The 16,848-nt window shown below is 47.4% G+C and overlaps 1 protein-coding gene across 1 annotated transcript in view; it reads right to left on the bottom strand.

The window, feature by feature from the left end:
* Positions 1-3,355, bottom strand: part of FHOD1 (formin homology 2 domain containing 1) — an 82,824-nt gene extending 79,469 nt beyond the window's left edge. The window contains 1 exon segment of the mRNA XM_015408404.1: positions 3,058-3,355. Within this exon segment, the coding sequence (XP_015263890.1) occupies positions 3,058-3,255 (198 nt within the window). The 5' untranslated portion in view covers positions 3,256-3,355.
* Between the last annotated feature and the right edge of the window lie 13,493 nt (positions 3,356-16,848).

Below are 16,848 nucleotides of genomic sequence, written 5' to 3'. Positions count from 1 at the left end.
CCTGCTGAGACGTCAGGATTATAAAACGTAAACATTATGCGAACAGCACATGAGACATCCAATAAATAGCGCAACAGGACGAGGATTACAAAACTTAGGAGACAAGGCAGACAAGGAAATCAGTCAAAGACGCGACATACCATAAAACAATACAGACAATGGATTACAAAGATAGAAGAAAGTGCCGTAAGAGCACAAATGATATACACAATAAACAGGGCAACAGGCTACAATCTTGTTCCCTTAGAAAACCTTTCCTGAAACATTACTTTGCACTGGGAGGGGCTATGGCTCAGTGGAAGAGCCTCTGTTTTGCATGCAGAGGGTCCCAGGTTGAATCCCTGACATCTCCATTTAAAAGGACCAGACAGTAGGGGATGTGAAAGCCCTGGAGAGCTGCTGCTAGTCTGAGTTGACAGTGCTGACCTTGATGGACCAATGGTCTGATTCAGTATAAGGCAGCTTCATTTATGTTCACGTACAGCTCTGTTGCCCTTATAAACATTATGCAGAAGGACAGAAGTGTCTCCTACTCCCATTCCTCGGAGTCTCCAAGCCAGCCCAACTGTGTACATTTCTAAACTTCCAAAGGAGTGAGCTCTGACTCACAAAAGCTCATGCAACAAATACATTTTGTTCATTTTTAGGGTGCTACCGGACTTCAGACTCAGTGCAATCCTCAGTGCAACTGCAGGCAGTTCACCTCCACAAGCACCAGTACAGGAGGATGTCCTTCATTAGCTGTCATCTTGAATACGGTATTGTTTTCTGATGAATTGTTTTTAACACATTTTAATGCTGTTTTCATTTTCTTATATATTGTATTCACTTTTGACGTAAGCCGCCCTGCCCCAGGGAAGGGTGGACAAGCAAACTGAAATAAATAAATAAATAAATAAAATTCAATAGCTGGTGCTCAAATAATCACTGCTTATTTGGGACCAGGAAGGAGTACAAGTTTTCAGACTCCCCAAAGATCTTAATCAGAACAGGTGTTACGTATCAAGGGGGGGGGGATTAAGAAAAGAGAATCGGTTTGCCTTATGGCCTGATGGAAGAGTTCTGTGGAACTCAAATGTTTTGCAGTCACTGTTTTGTGATGTTTTGGCTGGCATTAGACTGTTATTTACAGAAGCCTGTGGTGGACCAGCTGATACACCTCACCAGCTCTAGCTGATGCTGACCAGGTAAGGTTTCCTAGATCAGGGGTGGCCAAACCGTGTCTCGGGAGCGGCATATGGCTCTTTCACACATATTGTGTGGCTCCCGGCAGGGCGGCTGGGGAAGCTAAATATCATTAGCAAACAAATTATCATTGGAGAAATAAATATCATTATCAATATTTGCTTTTACTGCTTTCGTTATTTTTTTGGCAGTCTCATTTAATGTTAATAAAAAGCAAATCTGCATATTTCCCAGTAAAAACGTGTAATATTTGTTCATGTCTTGTGGATCTCAAACATCTGATGTTTATTCTGTGTGGCTCTTATGTTAAGTGAGTTTGGCCACCCCTGCCCTAGATGCTCAGCACAAATCCAGCAGGTGCTGCTGCTTTTTCTCAGCAAGGAACAAGCCTTCAGGCGCCATTAGGCATGGGGAAATCCTTTAAGTGTGCTTGCTGGGAAGCTGCTCATGGTTTCCCAAATGAATGCTTCCTCTCTGTCAGGGACAACACACACTCAGCAACGATTTGATTCATCCTGGGAAGGGGGGGGGCAGGAGATGAACACGTTTCCCCCTTTCCTTGCCTTGTGTGTGTGTGTGTGTGTGTGTATAAAGTGCCATCAAAGTCACAGCTGATGTAGGGTGACCCAGTAAGGTTTTCAAGGCAAGAGGAGAGGCAGTTTGCCACTGCCTGCCCCTGCATAGCAACTCTGGTGGTCTCCCATCCAAGACCTAACCAGGGCTGACTGCTTAGCTTCCAAGATCTGACAAGACTGGGTTAGCCTGGGCCAGCCACATCTTTGCCCTGCCAAGCCCAATCTTCCGTCCAAGTAGGCCTGAACTCTGAAGGACAGAGACTTGTAGCTCCTGAAAGCTGAACATGGTGGTTGTTAATGGGGCGATCTACAAGTCTTGAGAGGAAGTGGAATTTGGTATTCTTAGCAGGCCTTTCTCCCTGCCTGCAACGGCTGCTGGCAGCCAATGGAACCGAGTTGTTATACATTGCGCAGCCTGCCTTGAGCATAAAATCCCAGAACTCTACCCCAGGGTCTTAAAAAAGGGATATGAACATTAAGGAGTTGGCTGACAACCATCAGATACACTGAATGGATGCCTGAGGAGTGTATCAAAAACACAACCATATAAATAGAGCCACTTTCTGTAGGGCTGTTTTTATATCCTCATCTTGTACTTGTGGCTGTGGGGGAGCGGGGGTGGCAGCATTTGATGATAGAGTTGCATACTGGATAATTGCAGATTAAAGGTCTAACACATTTACTGTGGCCAAAGCTTCCATGAGCCATGTGCTCCTTCCACAAAAACATGTCAGCCTTTTTGGGTACCCGACTGAGTATAGCCAACCAAAAGGCGAGGCACAGAGGGCGGAATGACCTAGCGTCCTTCCTCTCTTTATATGCTCAGGAGCTCTGCGACTCGAGGGGAAAAAAAGAAAAGAGGATCGCCTGCTCTCTGCACGGGCTCGAGGGCGCCCTCACTCCATAGGAAAAAGAGGGCGGACGGATGCCTTCCACACTGCACATGCTCAAGAGCTCTCGCTCTATAAGGAAAAGAGGGCGGAAGGATCGCTTCCACACTCCACATGCTCAAGAACTCTCACACAATCACAAGCTTTAGAAACAAACAAACAAAAAGTTTAAAAAGCGTCAGGACGGAGCACCCAACACGCGCAGCAACAGAAAAACGAGAAACTAGAAGCAGCCCCTTCCGCTTCGCATAGGTCAGCAGCATGACTCCAAAAAAAGAGAGAGGAGACCGACTGGAAACGGCTCCCCCTGGACTCTGCACGCGCTCAAGAACCCCCTGACCCCAGAAGATGGAGCGGACCGGGCACCTCCCCTCCACGCCCTGCCCGTCCCGTCCCGTCCCGCTCACCGGCAAAGGCGCGGCTAGCAAGCGGTGCATGGCCGGCAGCTGGGCGGCGAGGGGCAGCGCTTCCACCACAGGCTGTACAGGCGCCCGCCGCGGCTCCGGGAAGGCGGCGCACGAGAAAGGGTCCGAGTCCTCCAGGAACTGCAGCCGGCACAGCACCGAGCCCGGCGCCGCCGCCTCCATCCCCGGAGGTTCCCCCATGGCTGCGCGGCAGAAGCGGCGGCGGAATAGACGAGCCCGGCGAAGGCAGCGGCGCTTAGGCGCCCCGCGGAGGGGAAGGGGGCGAGGCCCGGGCGGCGCCCAAAGAAACGCGGCAAGGAGGCCCGGATGCAGCACTTCCGGCTCTCCTTCGGAGCCTGTCGTGTGAGTGGCCTGAAAGTAGAAGGGAAATGGGCAGCGAAGGGAAAGGCGCTTCAATGAAATCTGGATGGATGGATGGTATCCCATCAGGCTTGCAGGATCGCAATTGGGAACGGCTCCACTCGTCGGTTGGGAAACTCCCCGCACGTAGAAAGCAAGCGGCACAGCGCGCGACGGAAAAACAGATGCTTGCTGTGCTATTTCCAAGGAGATGAGTTGTTGTTATTAGGCTCAAAAGGACCCCCAGTGCTGGAGGGTGGGGAAATCTCCCGCAGTCTGCAAAAGGGTAATTTTGCATTCCAGATTTTCGTCTTCTCAACCAGACTCCATATATTCATTTTACCAACAAGTTTTTTTTTTTAAGTAAGATCCTATCTAGGTAGTTTCCCGACATTTACAACCCCCTTCCATATGTCTTGGACTTAGTGGGGCGGGGAACATCTCTGCCTGTTAAACGGTTTTCAAAGTCACAGGAGGAGCCCCCTTTCAAAATCCGATGGAATGGGGGCTGTTGAACTTTTGTTTGCTATATGAAGCGCTTAAAATCAGTGTTCCCTCTAAGCTGAGTTCGTGTGAGCTAGCTCACAGTTTTTTAGCCTCCAGCTCACACATTTTTGCCTTAGCTCAGGAAGGATGGCTCCAGCCTCCAGAGCAAACTAATTATTGCAGCAGCCAAATTGCTGGCTCACTACTTTAATGCCAGTAGCTCACAAAGTAGAATTTTTGCTCACAGAACTCCACGGCTTAGAGGGAACATTGGAAAAACAGGGGTTTCCCGTGTCGGGACTTTTTTTGTGCTTAAAAAAAGGGCGGGGGGTCTGTTCGCATTGTAATGAGAGAGGTTTTTTTAAAAACTCTGCCGTCATCTGCGCTAGTGAGGTTCTACCTCTGTCCGACTTAATTTCAATTTTATCTATGATTCCTACAGTCCCACTCATGGAGGAGTTCAGTAACTGCATTTGCCATCCAGTAGTCTAGCTATAGACCCATGAAGCTTGTAGCCCTTTGAGGCAAAGGGGCGGGGCCTACAGCAGAGACTCCACCTCTTCGGTTCCCAAATTGAAAAGGGGCGGGCACTTGATCTTGAAGCCCGGAGGAAATCTACGTCAGTTTAGAGACTCCAGATAGGACACGTGTGGGGTGGGCTAAGAGATCATCTTGTTCAGTCGCACCGTCAAGTCCGACTCTTCGCGACCCCATGGACCACATCACGCCAGGCCCTCCTGTCCTCCGCCGTCCTCGGAAGTTTGCTCAATTTCATGTTCGATGCATCTATGACACTGTCTAACCATTTCAGCTTCAGTATCTGGCCTTCCAGGGAAGAGACAGGGTTGATTTCCTTTACGATTTACTGATTTGATCTCCTTGTAGTCCAAGGGACTCTCAAGAGTCTTCTCCAGCACCATAATTCGAAAAGCATCTGTTCTTCCGTGCTGGTCTTTCTTATGGTCCAACTCTCGCAGCCATACATTACAACTGGGAATACCATTGCTTTGACTATACGGACTTTTGTTGGCAGGGTGATGTCTCTACTTTTTATTATGCCATCTAGGTTTGCCATTGCTTTCCTCCCAAGGAGCAGGCATCTTTTAATTTCATGGCTGAAGTCACCATCAGCAGTGATCTTGGATCCCAGAAACCTGAAGTCTGTCACTGCTTCCATGACTTTCCCTTCTGTTTGCCAAGGAGTGATGGGGCTGGATGCCATGATCTTAGTTTTTTTGACGTTGATAAAAGCTCATGGGGTCAGGTAAGGTGATGGGGTGAATAGTCAGGAGGATTTGGGGGCAACCCTAAACTGACATGTAAAAAGCATTTAAAGGGTTTTTATTGTAAAAATCCAAACAAGAAATACAAAGTGATGCATGCAAAGATTTTTCTTTTTTGCTTTTACATATGTATTTTACTATTATGATGTGTTTTAATGTTTTGTTTTTAATTGTTAGCTGCCGAAAGAAAGAATGAATTTTATCCCTATGTTCTATTAAATAATCCTTATAATCTCTTTAATTAAAGGTGTTTTCCTCCATGTATAACATTCTTCATTATAACACCCCTCATATGACTAAATATTATCTTGAGATCTCATGTCATGTTCCAAAAATCAATAAATAAAATGGATTTTTCTACAAACTGGTCAGCCGATTCATTTTTACTGATTTTAAAGTATGTCAATCTAGCAGTCAATCAAACTTTTCTAAGCCACTCTACCAAAAGGGAGGGTCTGGTTTTTCCCCCCCTCCTAAGAAAAGGCCATGCACACCATAGCTGTAGATTGTCCTCCAAGGGACCCAAAGCGGCTTGTAACATATAAAGAGAAATCAAATGTACATCATACATGGATTGTACATTGGTTTCACTAAAGTTTGAGTCCAGTGGCACGTTTAAGACTGTCAAAGTTTAATTCTGGGTATTAGCTTCCATGGAGCTGCATTGGCTCAAGTGGTTAAGACGCTGAACTGCAGGCTGTGGAAGGTCGGTAGTTCAGCAGTTCGAGACCCGGGTGCCGCAAGACGGAGTGAGCTCCCGTCTTTAGTTCCAGCTCCTGCCAACCTAGCAGTTCGAAAACAAGAAATTGCAAGTAGATAAATAAGTACCACTTCGGTGGGAAGGTAACAGCGTTCCGTGCGCCTTGGTGTTTAGTCATGCCGGCCACATGACCACGGAAACGTCTTTGGACAGCGCTGGCTCTTCGGCTCTGAAACGGAGATGAGCACCGCAACCCTAGAGGCGGATTCGACTGGCTTTCGAGCAAGGGAACCTTTACCTATTAGCTTCCATGTGCATGCACACTTCCTCAGAATAGCTGTTAATTAATGAACAGGGCTAGCACGGGGTGGGGGGCAGAAAAGGTAGGAATATTAGGTGTGAATCTACTCATAAAAGTTCAACATGTGAGCTCTCTGCATGTCTGAGACAGAATAGCACTTACAAACAACAGCTGATAGGGGAGGTCAAAGGTCCAAACAGATAAGTAAGTTTAAGTGATAGTTATAGGTCGAATCTGCATTTGTCTTTCCCATTTGTCTTTCCCAATCTGCATTTGCCTTCTGACTCTGTCTTCAAAAAAGCTGTCTACATTTGGTTTCGTTTTCACACCTCAACAGTGCTAGCATACTTTTGCACGTCCACATATGTTTATTGACCTTTCGTGGTGGCTCCACTGTCATTGCACCTCTGCACTGCTTTAAAAGAATCTTCTCCAAACAACATTCAAACAAGCATAGAGAAAGACGGCGTCACAGCAGCACGAAACTGATTTTAAAATACAAATACAGATTTGACCTCTGTCTGGTGAAGCATAAGAACTGCCAATCAGGGCCACCAGGTGGCAGAGTGGCCCAAGCAAAAAGTCAGGAAAGAAGTCAACATGTTGTCCCCTAGTCTGTCCCCATGTCTTTTAAATTGAAGGACTAAATGCAATTTTGTGAGGAAAAACAAACTTAGACAAATGTCTTTGGGGTATATTCACTGCCCCAAGCCAAATTCCAGTGCATCTCAAGGTACTCAATTGTCTCCCACAGAGACAAATCTGGTTTTGGGAGATGAAGTCAGTGCGTTTGAAGAATCCCAGAGACTGTTCTAACACCCGACGCCTAGAGACACCTGTTCACACGAGGTGGAACATTTCTTTTGTTTAGATTTTAGGGAATATTTCATAACTCACACCAGTTCTGCAGCCCATGAACAGCTCACCTTCCTGGGAACAGAGGGAGGGCCTGTCTCTTTCTAGAGCAGGACATGACAGTTCCTTGGATCAGTGTTTTCTGGAATGACGCATGGGACTTTTTAAAACAGTACCCCACTCCAAAATCCCATTGCTTGGGACAAAAAAAAAGCCCTCTTATCACAAATTCAGTGGATTTTATCTGGTATTGTTCTACACCTTTTGGTTTACAGAAAAACTGATAGTGGCTGTATTTTGGGGACATCATTTACTAAGGTTTGAGTGACAGTGTCTTCAAAGCACAAAGCTGTAGAGCCACTTCTGTATGGATTTTGCCCAAAAAAGTATGACTGGAGGAGAATATCATCTCATAAAATTGGCCTTATTTCAACTGGCTAATGCCGATGGCCTGACTTCAGAAATAGATGCATTCTAATAGTCTGAAAATTGTTTATCGATTGACTGTTTACAGAATGATGCAACAAGCAAAAAAAAAAAAAAGAGTTCTGCAGGTACATAACGATCTTGTTCGAATAAAGACTACAAAACGAATTTGTAATCCAGAAAACTTTGTCAACACAATTGTTTTGGGCACGTTATATGATGTTGGACTTTATTATAATATTTTGTAATCACTGGCTTTGGTAGTGTTATTTAGCGTACACACACAGCTTTCACTGTTCTCCTTTTGTATTGCAGCATCTAAAACAAAGCATAGCATAGTAGACACGGTAACAGGGTGTAGATACAATGCAGAAAAATGGTAACACACAGGAGGATAGGCTAGAGTTGTCTTCGTATCAACTCAGGTGGTTGTCTGCCTTGGAGAAGGGTGGGAGGTGGCTAGGACTGCCAGCTACAGGTTGGGGAATTTGTGGAGATTTGGGGGTGGGGCCTGGGGGGCCAGGGTTTGGGAAGGGTTTGGGACCTCAGTTGAGTATAATTCCCTAGGGTCAGCCCTCTGAAGCAGCCATTTTCTCCAGGTGAACTGATTTCCGTAGTCTGGAGATGAGCTGTCATTTGGAGAGATCTCCAAGCCCCACCTGGAGCCTGGCAATCCAAGATACCCCAGACCCTTAGAGCAGGGGTGTCGAACTCAGTTGTTATGCGGGCCGGATCTGACATAAATGAGACCTTGTTGGGCCAGGCCATGTGTCTCATAAAATGTAATGCCAGGTAGCGGAGATATAAACTTTATAAAGAACACAAACAAAAAAGTTGGGTTTTTTAAACTTAAAATAAAAACATGCTATTAGCGCTCCTGCAATATTTTGTTTATTTAACAGTGTCTGATAACTGACACCTCTTGCTCTGAATTATTGCATCAAAATGTCTCTGTGTTGCAATCTCAAGTATGCTGTTCAGATGTGTATCTGTAAGCTGCAAACCTACGATGACGCAGCAGCAGCAGCAGAACTGGAAGAAGCAGAAGAAGACAGCCAGTTCCACTGCGGGCCTGGTAGAAGTCCTCTGGGGGCCTCATCCGCCCCCCGGGCCACATGTTTGACACCCCTGCCTTAGGGGGCCCACAAAGCCTCCTTATACACACACAGTGCCTGTCTCAGAATGTTTGCCATCAACTCTTCCTTGAGTAGTTCTGGCATGCCGTGTGCTGCCAGCCCTCTACACTTTAGATCCATTGGACCCAAATCCATTGACTTCATTGGGCTCCAACATGATGCCCTGGGCTTATGGAGAAGAACTGCAAGAGTCAGCTCTTCTCTTCTTTTCCAGAGACGGAACAAAATCTGCCAGAAGCCACAAGTCTTTGGGGTTTGCTAATGACCAGCCTTGCTTGCCTTGGCCGGAAACTGTTGTGCTGATTCTGTGAGTCACTTGCTGAGCCGGCAGGCCCACTCAGAGCAAGCAGCCGGCGAAAGAATCCCATTCTGGGAATACCGTCTCAATCATGAGTCAGGATGGGTTTTTGTTTGGTTTTGTTTTGTTGGGGGGGGGGGTTGTTACGTGATAAATTTCCAGTTTTGTTCTGGCTCTTTGCACGGCCTCCAGGAAGCCAAAAAGAACCCTAATTATACTTCGCTTTGCCATCATCCCCAAGACATCTTGGATATCCTTGGGAGGTGGCAGTGTGTTTGACTGCCTTTCTGGATGGGTGGATGGATGGATGGAAGGAAGGAAGGAAGGAAAGGGGAGAGGAGGACTTGCTGGAGATGGGGGGCTGGGACCTGTCTGGATGCTAATAGTGCTTCGCAGGTCTGTCTGTTACTGGGTGGGCATTTTCTTCTCTACTGCTTTGGTTCTTGAAAGTTGCTCACTCCCTCCAGTATTTGGGGGGCACCTCTGCCCTGGTAAAAGACAGCTTTCCTCTCTCTGTCCCATGGCTGCCCTTCGCCCGTGCAGAGGGGGAAAGGTCAACCCAGATCTATTTTGTCTGGATATCTTTCAAGCCGTCAAAGGAGAGATGGAGAAGGAGCTGCTCCGCAGATCCAAGACCAATAGTTTGTGAATCTGGAAGCTCCTGCTACGTGCATCAGTAACGAAGTCAAGAATCCTTTTCCCGGTTTGATCTGAAAGTATCCCAGGAGTTGCATCTTGGTGAGGGTGGACCACGCCCCAACTGCTGGGACTGATGCAACTCCAGAGGAGCTGATTTCAGGTAGGTAAATGTCTTGGGGGAGTGGGGACAGGGAGATGCTGCCTGCTTTTGTGGGTTCATTTAGGTTTTCAATGTATATGCGCAGATGTACTGGGGATTTCCAGGTTGTGAAGCATGTCCATGGATCTGGGGAAAGTATTGGGTCTGGATGAACTAACTGTTCAAGGGACTGGAATGACAGGGAGCTATAAGTACCAGCACTCCTCAGAGCTGTGGAATGAGCTAAAGTAGGCCAGATAATGAAACTGAAGCTCAAATACTTTGGCCACCAAATGAGAAGGGAGCACTCACTGGAGAAGACCCTGATGCTGGGAAAGATTGAAGGTCAAAGAAGACGGGGACGGCAAAGGATGAGATGGTTAGACAGTGTCATCGATGCAACAAACATGAAATTGAGCAAACTTCAGAGGACGGCAGAAGACATGAAGGCAGGCCTGGCATGATCTGGTCCATGGGGTCGCGAAGAATCGGACTCGACTGTGCGACTGAACAGCAACAAAACCATTTTCTATACAGACTTAGGACCTTCACTTAAAGCAAATCCCACTTTGGTCTCTTGCATGAAAAAGAACAGCCGCCGTTTCTTGTTAATGCTTTGGATCTTCACTAGATGGCTCCAAACACTTACTCAGGTCTCTGAAGGCGACATCAGGCTGTGTTGTCCAGAAATGCCTGTGCACAACACTAGCAGGAGACTATTTTTAATCCAGATGCTTCCCCTGACAGATTTCCATTGTGAAAGGAGCCACTCTTTTCAGGTGTATTATGTGGGAGGAAAGCTGTAGACTAATGTCCTGGCCCGTGCAAAATCCAGACACAAAATACAAGTAACACCTTTTGCGGGGCAACTAAAATGAGGCAAAACATTCTGCAAACTTTCGAGCTCAAGACTCTTCAGTGGGCTGGATGTTAAATAATGAAACAACTGTGGGATTTTGTTCCTTGGGGTATTCCCCCCTGGGGGAGGACAAAAGCACTGAAGGGCATCCCTGAAGCCACCCCCACCCCCCATTTGTTGGCTTTTTCACATCATTGGAAGGCTTGGTAGCCACAGCAGCTGCCCCCCTTGCCCAGTGATGGAGCCAGCCCTGTGCTTGATCACTTTTGGACCAAAACGGGCATGACAAGCAGGGGATTGGGGGGAGGACTGGCTTGTGTTGTGAGCCAAAAGCTCCCACTAGGGTTGCAAACCACTGGGGGTGGGGGTGGAGATCCCATAGAATCACAACTGATCTCCAGACTGCAGAGATCAGTTCTCCTGGAGGTAATGGCAGCTTTGGAGTGTGGACTTTAGGGGATCATGCACCATAGAATCACAGAATCATAGAGTTGAAAGAGACCTCCAGGGTCATCTAGTCCGACCCCCCGCACAATGCAGGAAATTCACAAATGCCTCCCTTCCACACTCCCAGTGACCCCTGTTCCATGCCCAGAAGATGGGGGGAAAGATGACCAGTGAGGTCCCTCCCCTCCACAAACTCTGCCTTCCTCAGGCTCCCCCCCCCCCAGGAATTTTTGAACCTGGAGATGGCCAACCAGTGTTCCCTCTAAGATGAGTTAGTGTGAGCTAGCTCACAGTTCTTTTGCCTCCAGCTCACACATTTCTGTCTCAGCTCAGGAAGGATGGCTCCAGAGAAAACCAATTTATGCAGTAGCCAAATTGCTCACTCACAACTTTAATGCCAGTAGCTCACAAACTGGAATTTTTGCTCACAAGACTCCACAGCTTAGAGGGAGCATTTCTCCCAACCTTGTTCAAAACTGACAGTGACCTGAGTTGATACCAAGGCCTGTAGGAGGGAGATGTTGTCTTTTATGGAGAATGTCCTTATTGTGAAGCTCAGAAAACTGACAAACTGCCCCCCCCCCCCAGCAGCATGTATAACCTCTGCCTGTGTGGGTTCTATGGGGCTATGTCAGGAACACAAGTTGTATGACAAATTAATATAATTTAGTATTTCTTAAACACAAAGCCCTGCAAAACACCGAACAATATAACAAAGATTATATTGTTCACCCCTAGGTATAATGGTGAACAGAAACTGGCAACAGATAATCTCTCGATTATTCCATTGAGAGTTCCATTGAGAGTTCCATTAAATAACCTATTCTTGCTGGCAGAAACTTTGTGCAGAGTCAAACCCGACCTCTTCAAGCCCGCCAAGGTGCCGGATTCTTCTGATTCACCCCCTCTTTCAAAAGGGATACCGCTCCAGCTAATTGGACCCAGTAACCAGACGGCAACCTGCAGCTTAAAAGGCATCACAATGCCTGCAATAACAATATAATTACAGCAACAATGCCAATTATTATAGATTTAATTCTCTCTTTTCTGATTAACTTTTCATATGGGTAGTTTCTGAATTACTTTATAGAAGGTGATGAAAACTCAGAAAATCTGATTCAGCTCCCCAACAAAGATCTGCTGCTCTGTTCCGCAGAGCGACTAATTCTTGGGCGTTACACATAGTGCTGGATTTTGGGCATTCCCACCCTCATCTCTGTGTCTAAACCCAGAGCCTCAAAACGTGCACCACAGTGGCTATGCTCTGGCTCCAAGGCAGGGGCTTGAATTCCACAGTTTGGCAACAGAAAGCACATTCCTACCAGACTCAGGCCCTGTTCATACGAGCCCATTTGGGCCGGGAGCGGGACGGAACGGGGGCGGAGCAAACGGGCGCGATCCCACCTCAACATCTGGGGAGCGTGCCGTCTCAGTCCCTGATCCATCCCAAATGCCGATACCGCGCCGTAAAAAAGAACCACCTATCTAGGTGGTTGCATCCATTGGTGCGCCTCGAGCTGGGCTGTGGGATCAGCGGCGCGTCCTTGCGCCACCGCATCCCGGCCCCCGTCCGTACTGCGCATGCTTGAGCATGCGCAGTTCGGCAGCCTCCCCCTCCCATCAGACTTTTCCTCCCCGGCATCTGATCGTGCCGGGGAGCGATGCGCCGCGGCTCAGGGGATCCGTGGGATCCCGCCGCGGCGTCTCAAGTTTGGAGTGGCTCTGAGTAGCCGCGTTTCAGCCGTCCCGTGTGGCAGGGGCCTGAGTCACTTAAGGCAAAAGACCTCTGCCAGTTCTGATGGTTTCTCTTTCTGCACCATTGGTAGGGCATCTGAGGCTCTGCTTGGTGTAGTGGTTAGGAGTGTGGACTCTAATCTGGGAGAACTGGGTTTGATACCCCAGTTCTCCACGTGCAGCTGCTGGTGTGACCTTGGGTGAGTCACAAGTTCTCTCAGAGCTGTTCACGAAAGGAGGAGGAGGAGGAGGAGATTTATACCCCGCCCTTCACTACCCAAAGGTGTCTCAGAGTGGCTTACAAACTCCTTTCCCTTCCCCTCCCCACAGCAGACACCCTGTAAGTTAGGTGGGGCTGAGAGAGCTCTGACAGAAACTGCTCTTTTTCAAGAACAGCTCTTATCAGAACTATGGCTTGCCCAAGGTCATCCAGCAGGTGCAAGTGGAGGAGTGGGGAATCAAACCCGGTTCTCCCAGATTAGAGTCCGTGCACTTAACCACTACACCAAACTGGCTCTCTCAGCCCCACCTAACTCACAGGATGTCTGTTGCGGGGAGGGGGAGGGAAAGGAGATTGTAAGCCGCTCTGAGACTCCTTTGGGTAGTGAAGAGCAGGGTGTAAATCCAATCTCTTCTTCTTCTTCTATTCCCCCCGGGATTGCCAACTCTGATTTGGGAAATTCCTGGAGATTTGGGGTGGAGCCTGGGGAGAGCAAAGTTTGGGGAAGGGAGTGTGCTCAGCAGGGATGTAAAGCCATAGAGCAGGGGTCTCCAATGTTTGGTGTCATAGGCACCGTGACCCCTGCTTACCCCTTTCCTGGTGCCCACCCAGTATCTTCAGACAATGGGTGACGCTGTTGCCCAGCAGGCCTTTCGACTGGCCACTGGGGATCTGACTGGCTGTGCAGGTTCAAATAACATTGCTTTGGTGGCGGATGACACCACCATGTTGCTTTTATTCTCCCCCCTCACTCCTGCTTCCCAGTGTATTCTCAAAATACACTCCTCCCCAGCACTTGGGTTGTCTCTGTGAGCGTGTGGCTCTCCGCCTCCTGCAGCAGCCATTTGGTGGCTATGCCCACCACCCTGTGTCAAAATTCGGACGGTGTTCAAAGGCTCAATAAGGTTGGGGTCCCCTGCCACAGACGACACCCTCAAAAGGAGCTGTTTCCCCCAGGGGAACCCACTTCTGTAGTCTGGGGATAAGTTGTAATTTGAGGAGCTCTCCAGGCCCCACCTGGAATCTGGCAACCCCACAATTGGGGAACCCATTCTTAACAGAAGGGAGGACACGCGGAGTGATAGATCACATAAGCCTCTCGTCCCATGATTCCGAGAAGGACAGAGAAGAGCCCGCAACAACATCCTGCCTCCACAAAAACTTTTCTCATTATTGGGAGGGTTAAATTTCAGCTCCTCTTGACAACAAGTCCTGTCTCTCCCAGTTGCTGAGAAACTTTGATCCACCCATGCCTTTCCCCATTAAAAAAAAATTCCATTGCTGTCTGCTGCTGCTCTATGGAAGAAGAGGGGTTGTTCTTTTGCCAAAAGCAGATTAACTTTTAAGAGGAAAAAATAATTCAGAGGCCAAACTTGACAGCAAAATGTGGGGATATCACTTGGAGCTCATGCATTTTGGGGCAGGCAGTAGCAGGCAGGTAATGAAGTAACACAACAGTGTGATCCAATGGGGTACAGCACTTAGAGTGTAGAATGCAGGCTGGAGAGGCCTGTGTTCAAATCTTCATTCTGCCATGAAGCTCACTGGTTGGGCCAGTTTCTCTGTCTCTATCAGCCTACCTCACAGGTGCCAACATGAAGATAAGAAGCACAGATAAGAAGCACAGATGACCTCTAGCTTCTCAGAGGAAGGGTGGGACAAAAATACATGACAGAGACAATGCCTAGTTTACCTCTGAAAGATCTGTCAATGGAAATAAAAGCCACAAAAATGTATTTATTTAGTGCATTTTTAACCCACACTTCCTTGAAGGAGCTCAGAGTGGCATACGTGGTTCTCCCCTCCTCCATTTTTTTTATCCCCTCAACAACACTGTGAGGTAAGTCAGGCTGAGAGCGAGTGACTGGCCCAAGGTCACCCAGGGAGCTTCCACAGCAGAAAGAGGACTTGAACATTGGTCTCAGTCATCCTAGTCCAAAAGTCTAGCCACAACATCAGACTTGCTTTATACGAAGTCACTACAATGAAGCATTTTTAATGGGATGGTTCCTAAGTAAAAGTGAGAATGTAGCTGATGGGGATGAACCTCATCTGGATTCTCAAAAGTGGGAAGGGATGTTCATTTCAGAGATGAATGTGGAAGCATTTTGCGTGACCCTAACCTTTGTCTGTCTGTCTATCCATCCATCCATCCGTCCGCCCGTCTGTCCGTCCATCATCCATCTATCTATCATGTGTTCTCGTCATCCTATATGTAGTACTGTATATAACACCTTATAAATGTGTTATTATTTTAATCCGTTCTAACTTTTAACGTAAACCACCCTGAGCCTGCCTTGGTGGGGAGGGCGGGGTATAAATCTAATAAAATAAATAATAAAGAAAACCATCTATCATCCATCAGTCTACCATCCATCAGTCTACCATCTATCTATCATCCATCAGTCTACCATCTATCTATCTATCTATCTATCTATCTATCTATCTATCTATCTATCTATCATCTATCTATCTATCTATCTATCTATCATCTATCTATCTATCAATCTATCCATCTATCCATCTATCCATCTATCTACACACCATATTTATAGCTTGTCTTTCTCACTGAGACTCAAGGAGGATTACAGCATGTCAACGCAATAAACAGTATCAGATGTCTAATGAGCAATGTAATGGTAGGATAGAAATCTGAAACAAAGCATAAAGTATCAATCAGCGTATGTCAAACAACACAGAAAGTGGTATTACAGTACTTACTCAAATGCATGATTATTTTCCCCCCAGGTGTGCTGTCAAAAAAGAGGGGATAGTCTTACATTCACATACAAGTTATACTTACCTCCTGTAATAATTTGTGTTGTGTATAAAATTGATGGGGGGGGGGGTTGAGCAAATCCATTTGAGCAAATCCAGCACATAAATAAAAAACAATGCAGTGAGAGCAGGATAATACATACAACAAACAGATAATACATGGGCCCAGTCACATGAGCGGGATAATCCGCAGGGGAAGGGAGGCTTTTAGAACCAGAGCAAAATGACGCACGGTAGCGCGATCAGACTGTCCCCCGAGGCTCCGTGCTTAAGCCTTTGGTAGCCGATCACACAAAGTGAGGCAAAACGGCAGTAACGCATTTGTGCACATGCGTGGGACACCGACGGGCGCTGGCTGCGATGGGCTACCAGTGCTTCCCAATCAGACGCCCGCTCGCGCCACACATTTTCCGGAAGATACTGCATGGTTCCCAGTATCTTTTAACTCTGCTTTTTCAGGCTGAAGCTATGGGTTGGAGACGGGAGTGCCATGCTTCCCAGACGCTGAGGTATGATTGCGCCTGTTTAATCCACAGGCAAGCCATCCCTCTCGCGGGGCAAATTCTCCGTGTGACAGGGGCCCATAATATACAAAAGACATACAGTCAGCTGCGGTGTGGTTGGATGCACAGAAGATCCTTTGACATGCTGGAAATAATAACTCATCAATAATTTGGCTATCAGCTTGATAGCCAGCCTATCTCAGTCTTATTAGAGCTTGAAAGCTAAGCAGGGTTGACTGTAATTAGTCCTTGGATGGGAGACCACCAAGGAATACTGGGGTTGCCATGCAGAGGCAGGCAATGGTAAACCACCTCTTGGTCCAGGGGTCTCCACGCCAGCCCGCAAGTATTATTATCATTACGATAAATTTGGCTGATCCTCACTAAAAAAAACTGTACTCTTATCTGAAGAGCACCCAACAGAGAACCAGATTTGCCAGCCGGGAAGTCTGAGAGCACTGCAACCCATGAGAAGAGGTTCTACTTAGAGTGGGCCTCTGGACCACCTCATCCCCCTTTCTCTGCATTCTGTGGTGCCCTCCTTTTCCTCTCTGATCCTGCTTTGACTCAAAATAGCTGCCCCTTTGGACAAAGCTCTGGCGTTCTCTTTGAGAACTGCCAGCCATGTAA

Source organism: Gekko japonicus, unplaced genomic scaffold, assembly GCF_001447785.1.
Source record: "Gekko japonicus isolate JY-2015 unplaced genomic scaffold, Gekko_japonicus_V1.1 scaffold717, whole genome shotgun sequence".
NCBI classification, from domain to species: domain Eukaryota; kingdom Metazoa; phylum Chordata; class Lepidosauria; order Squamata; family Gekkonidae; genus Gekko; species Gekko japonicus.
Note: the sequence above shows the minus strand (reverse complement) of the source record. Positions and strands in the feature narration are given on the sequence as shown.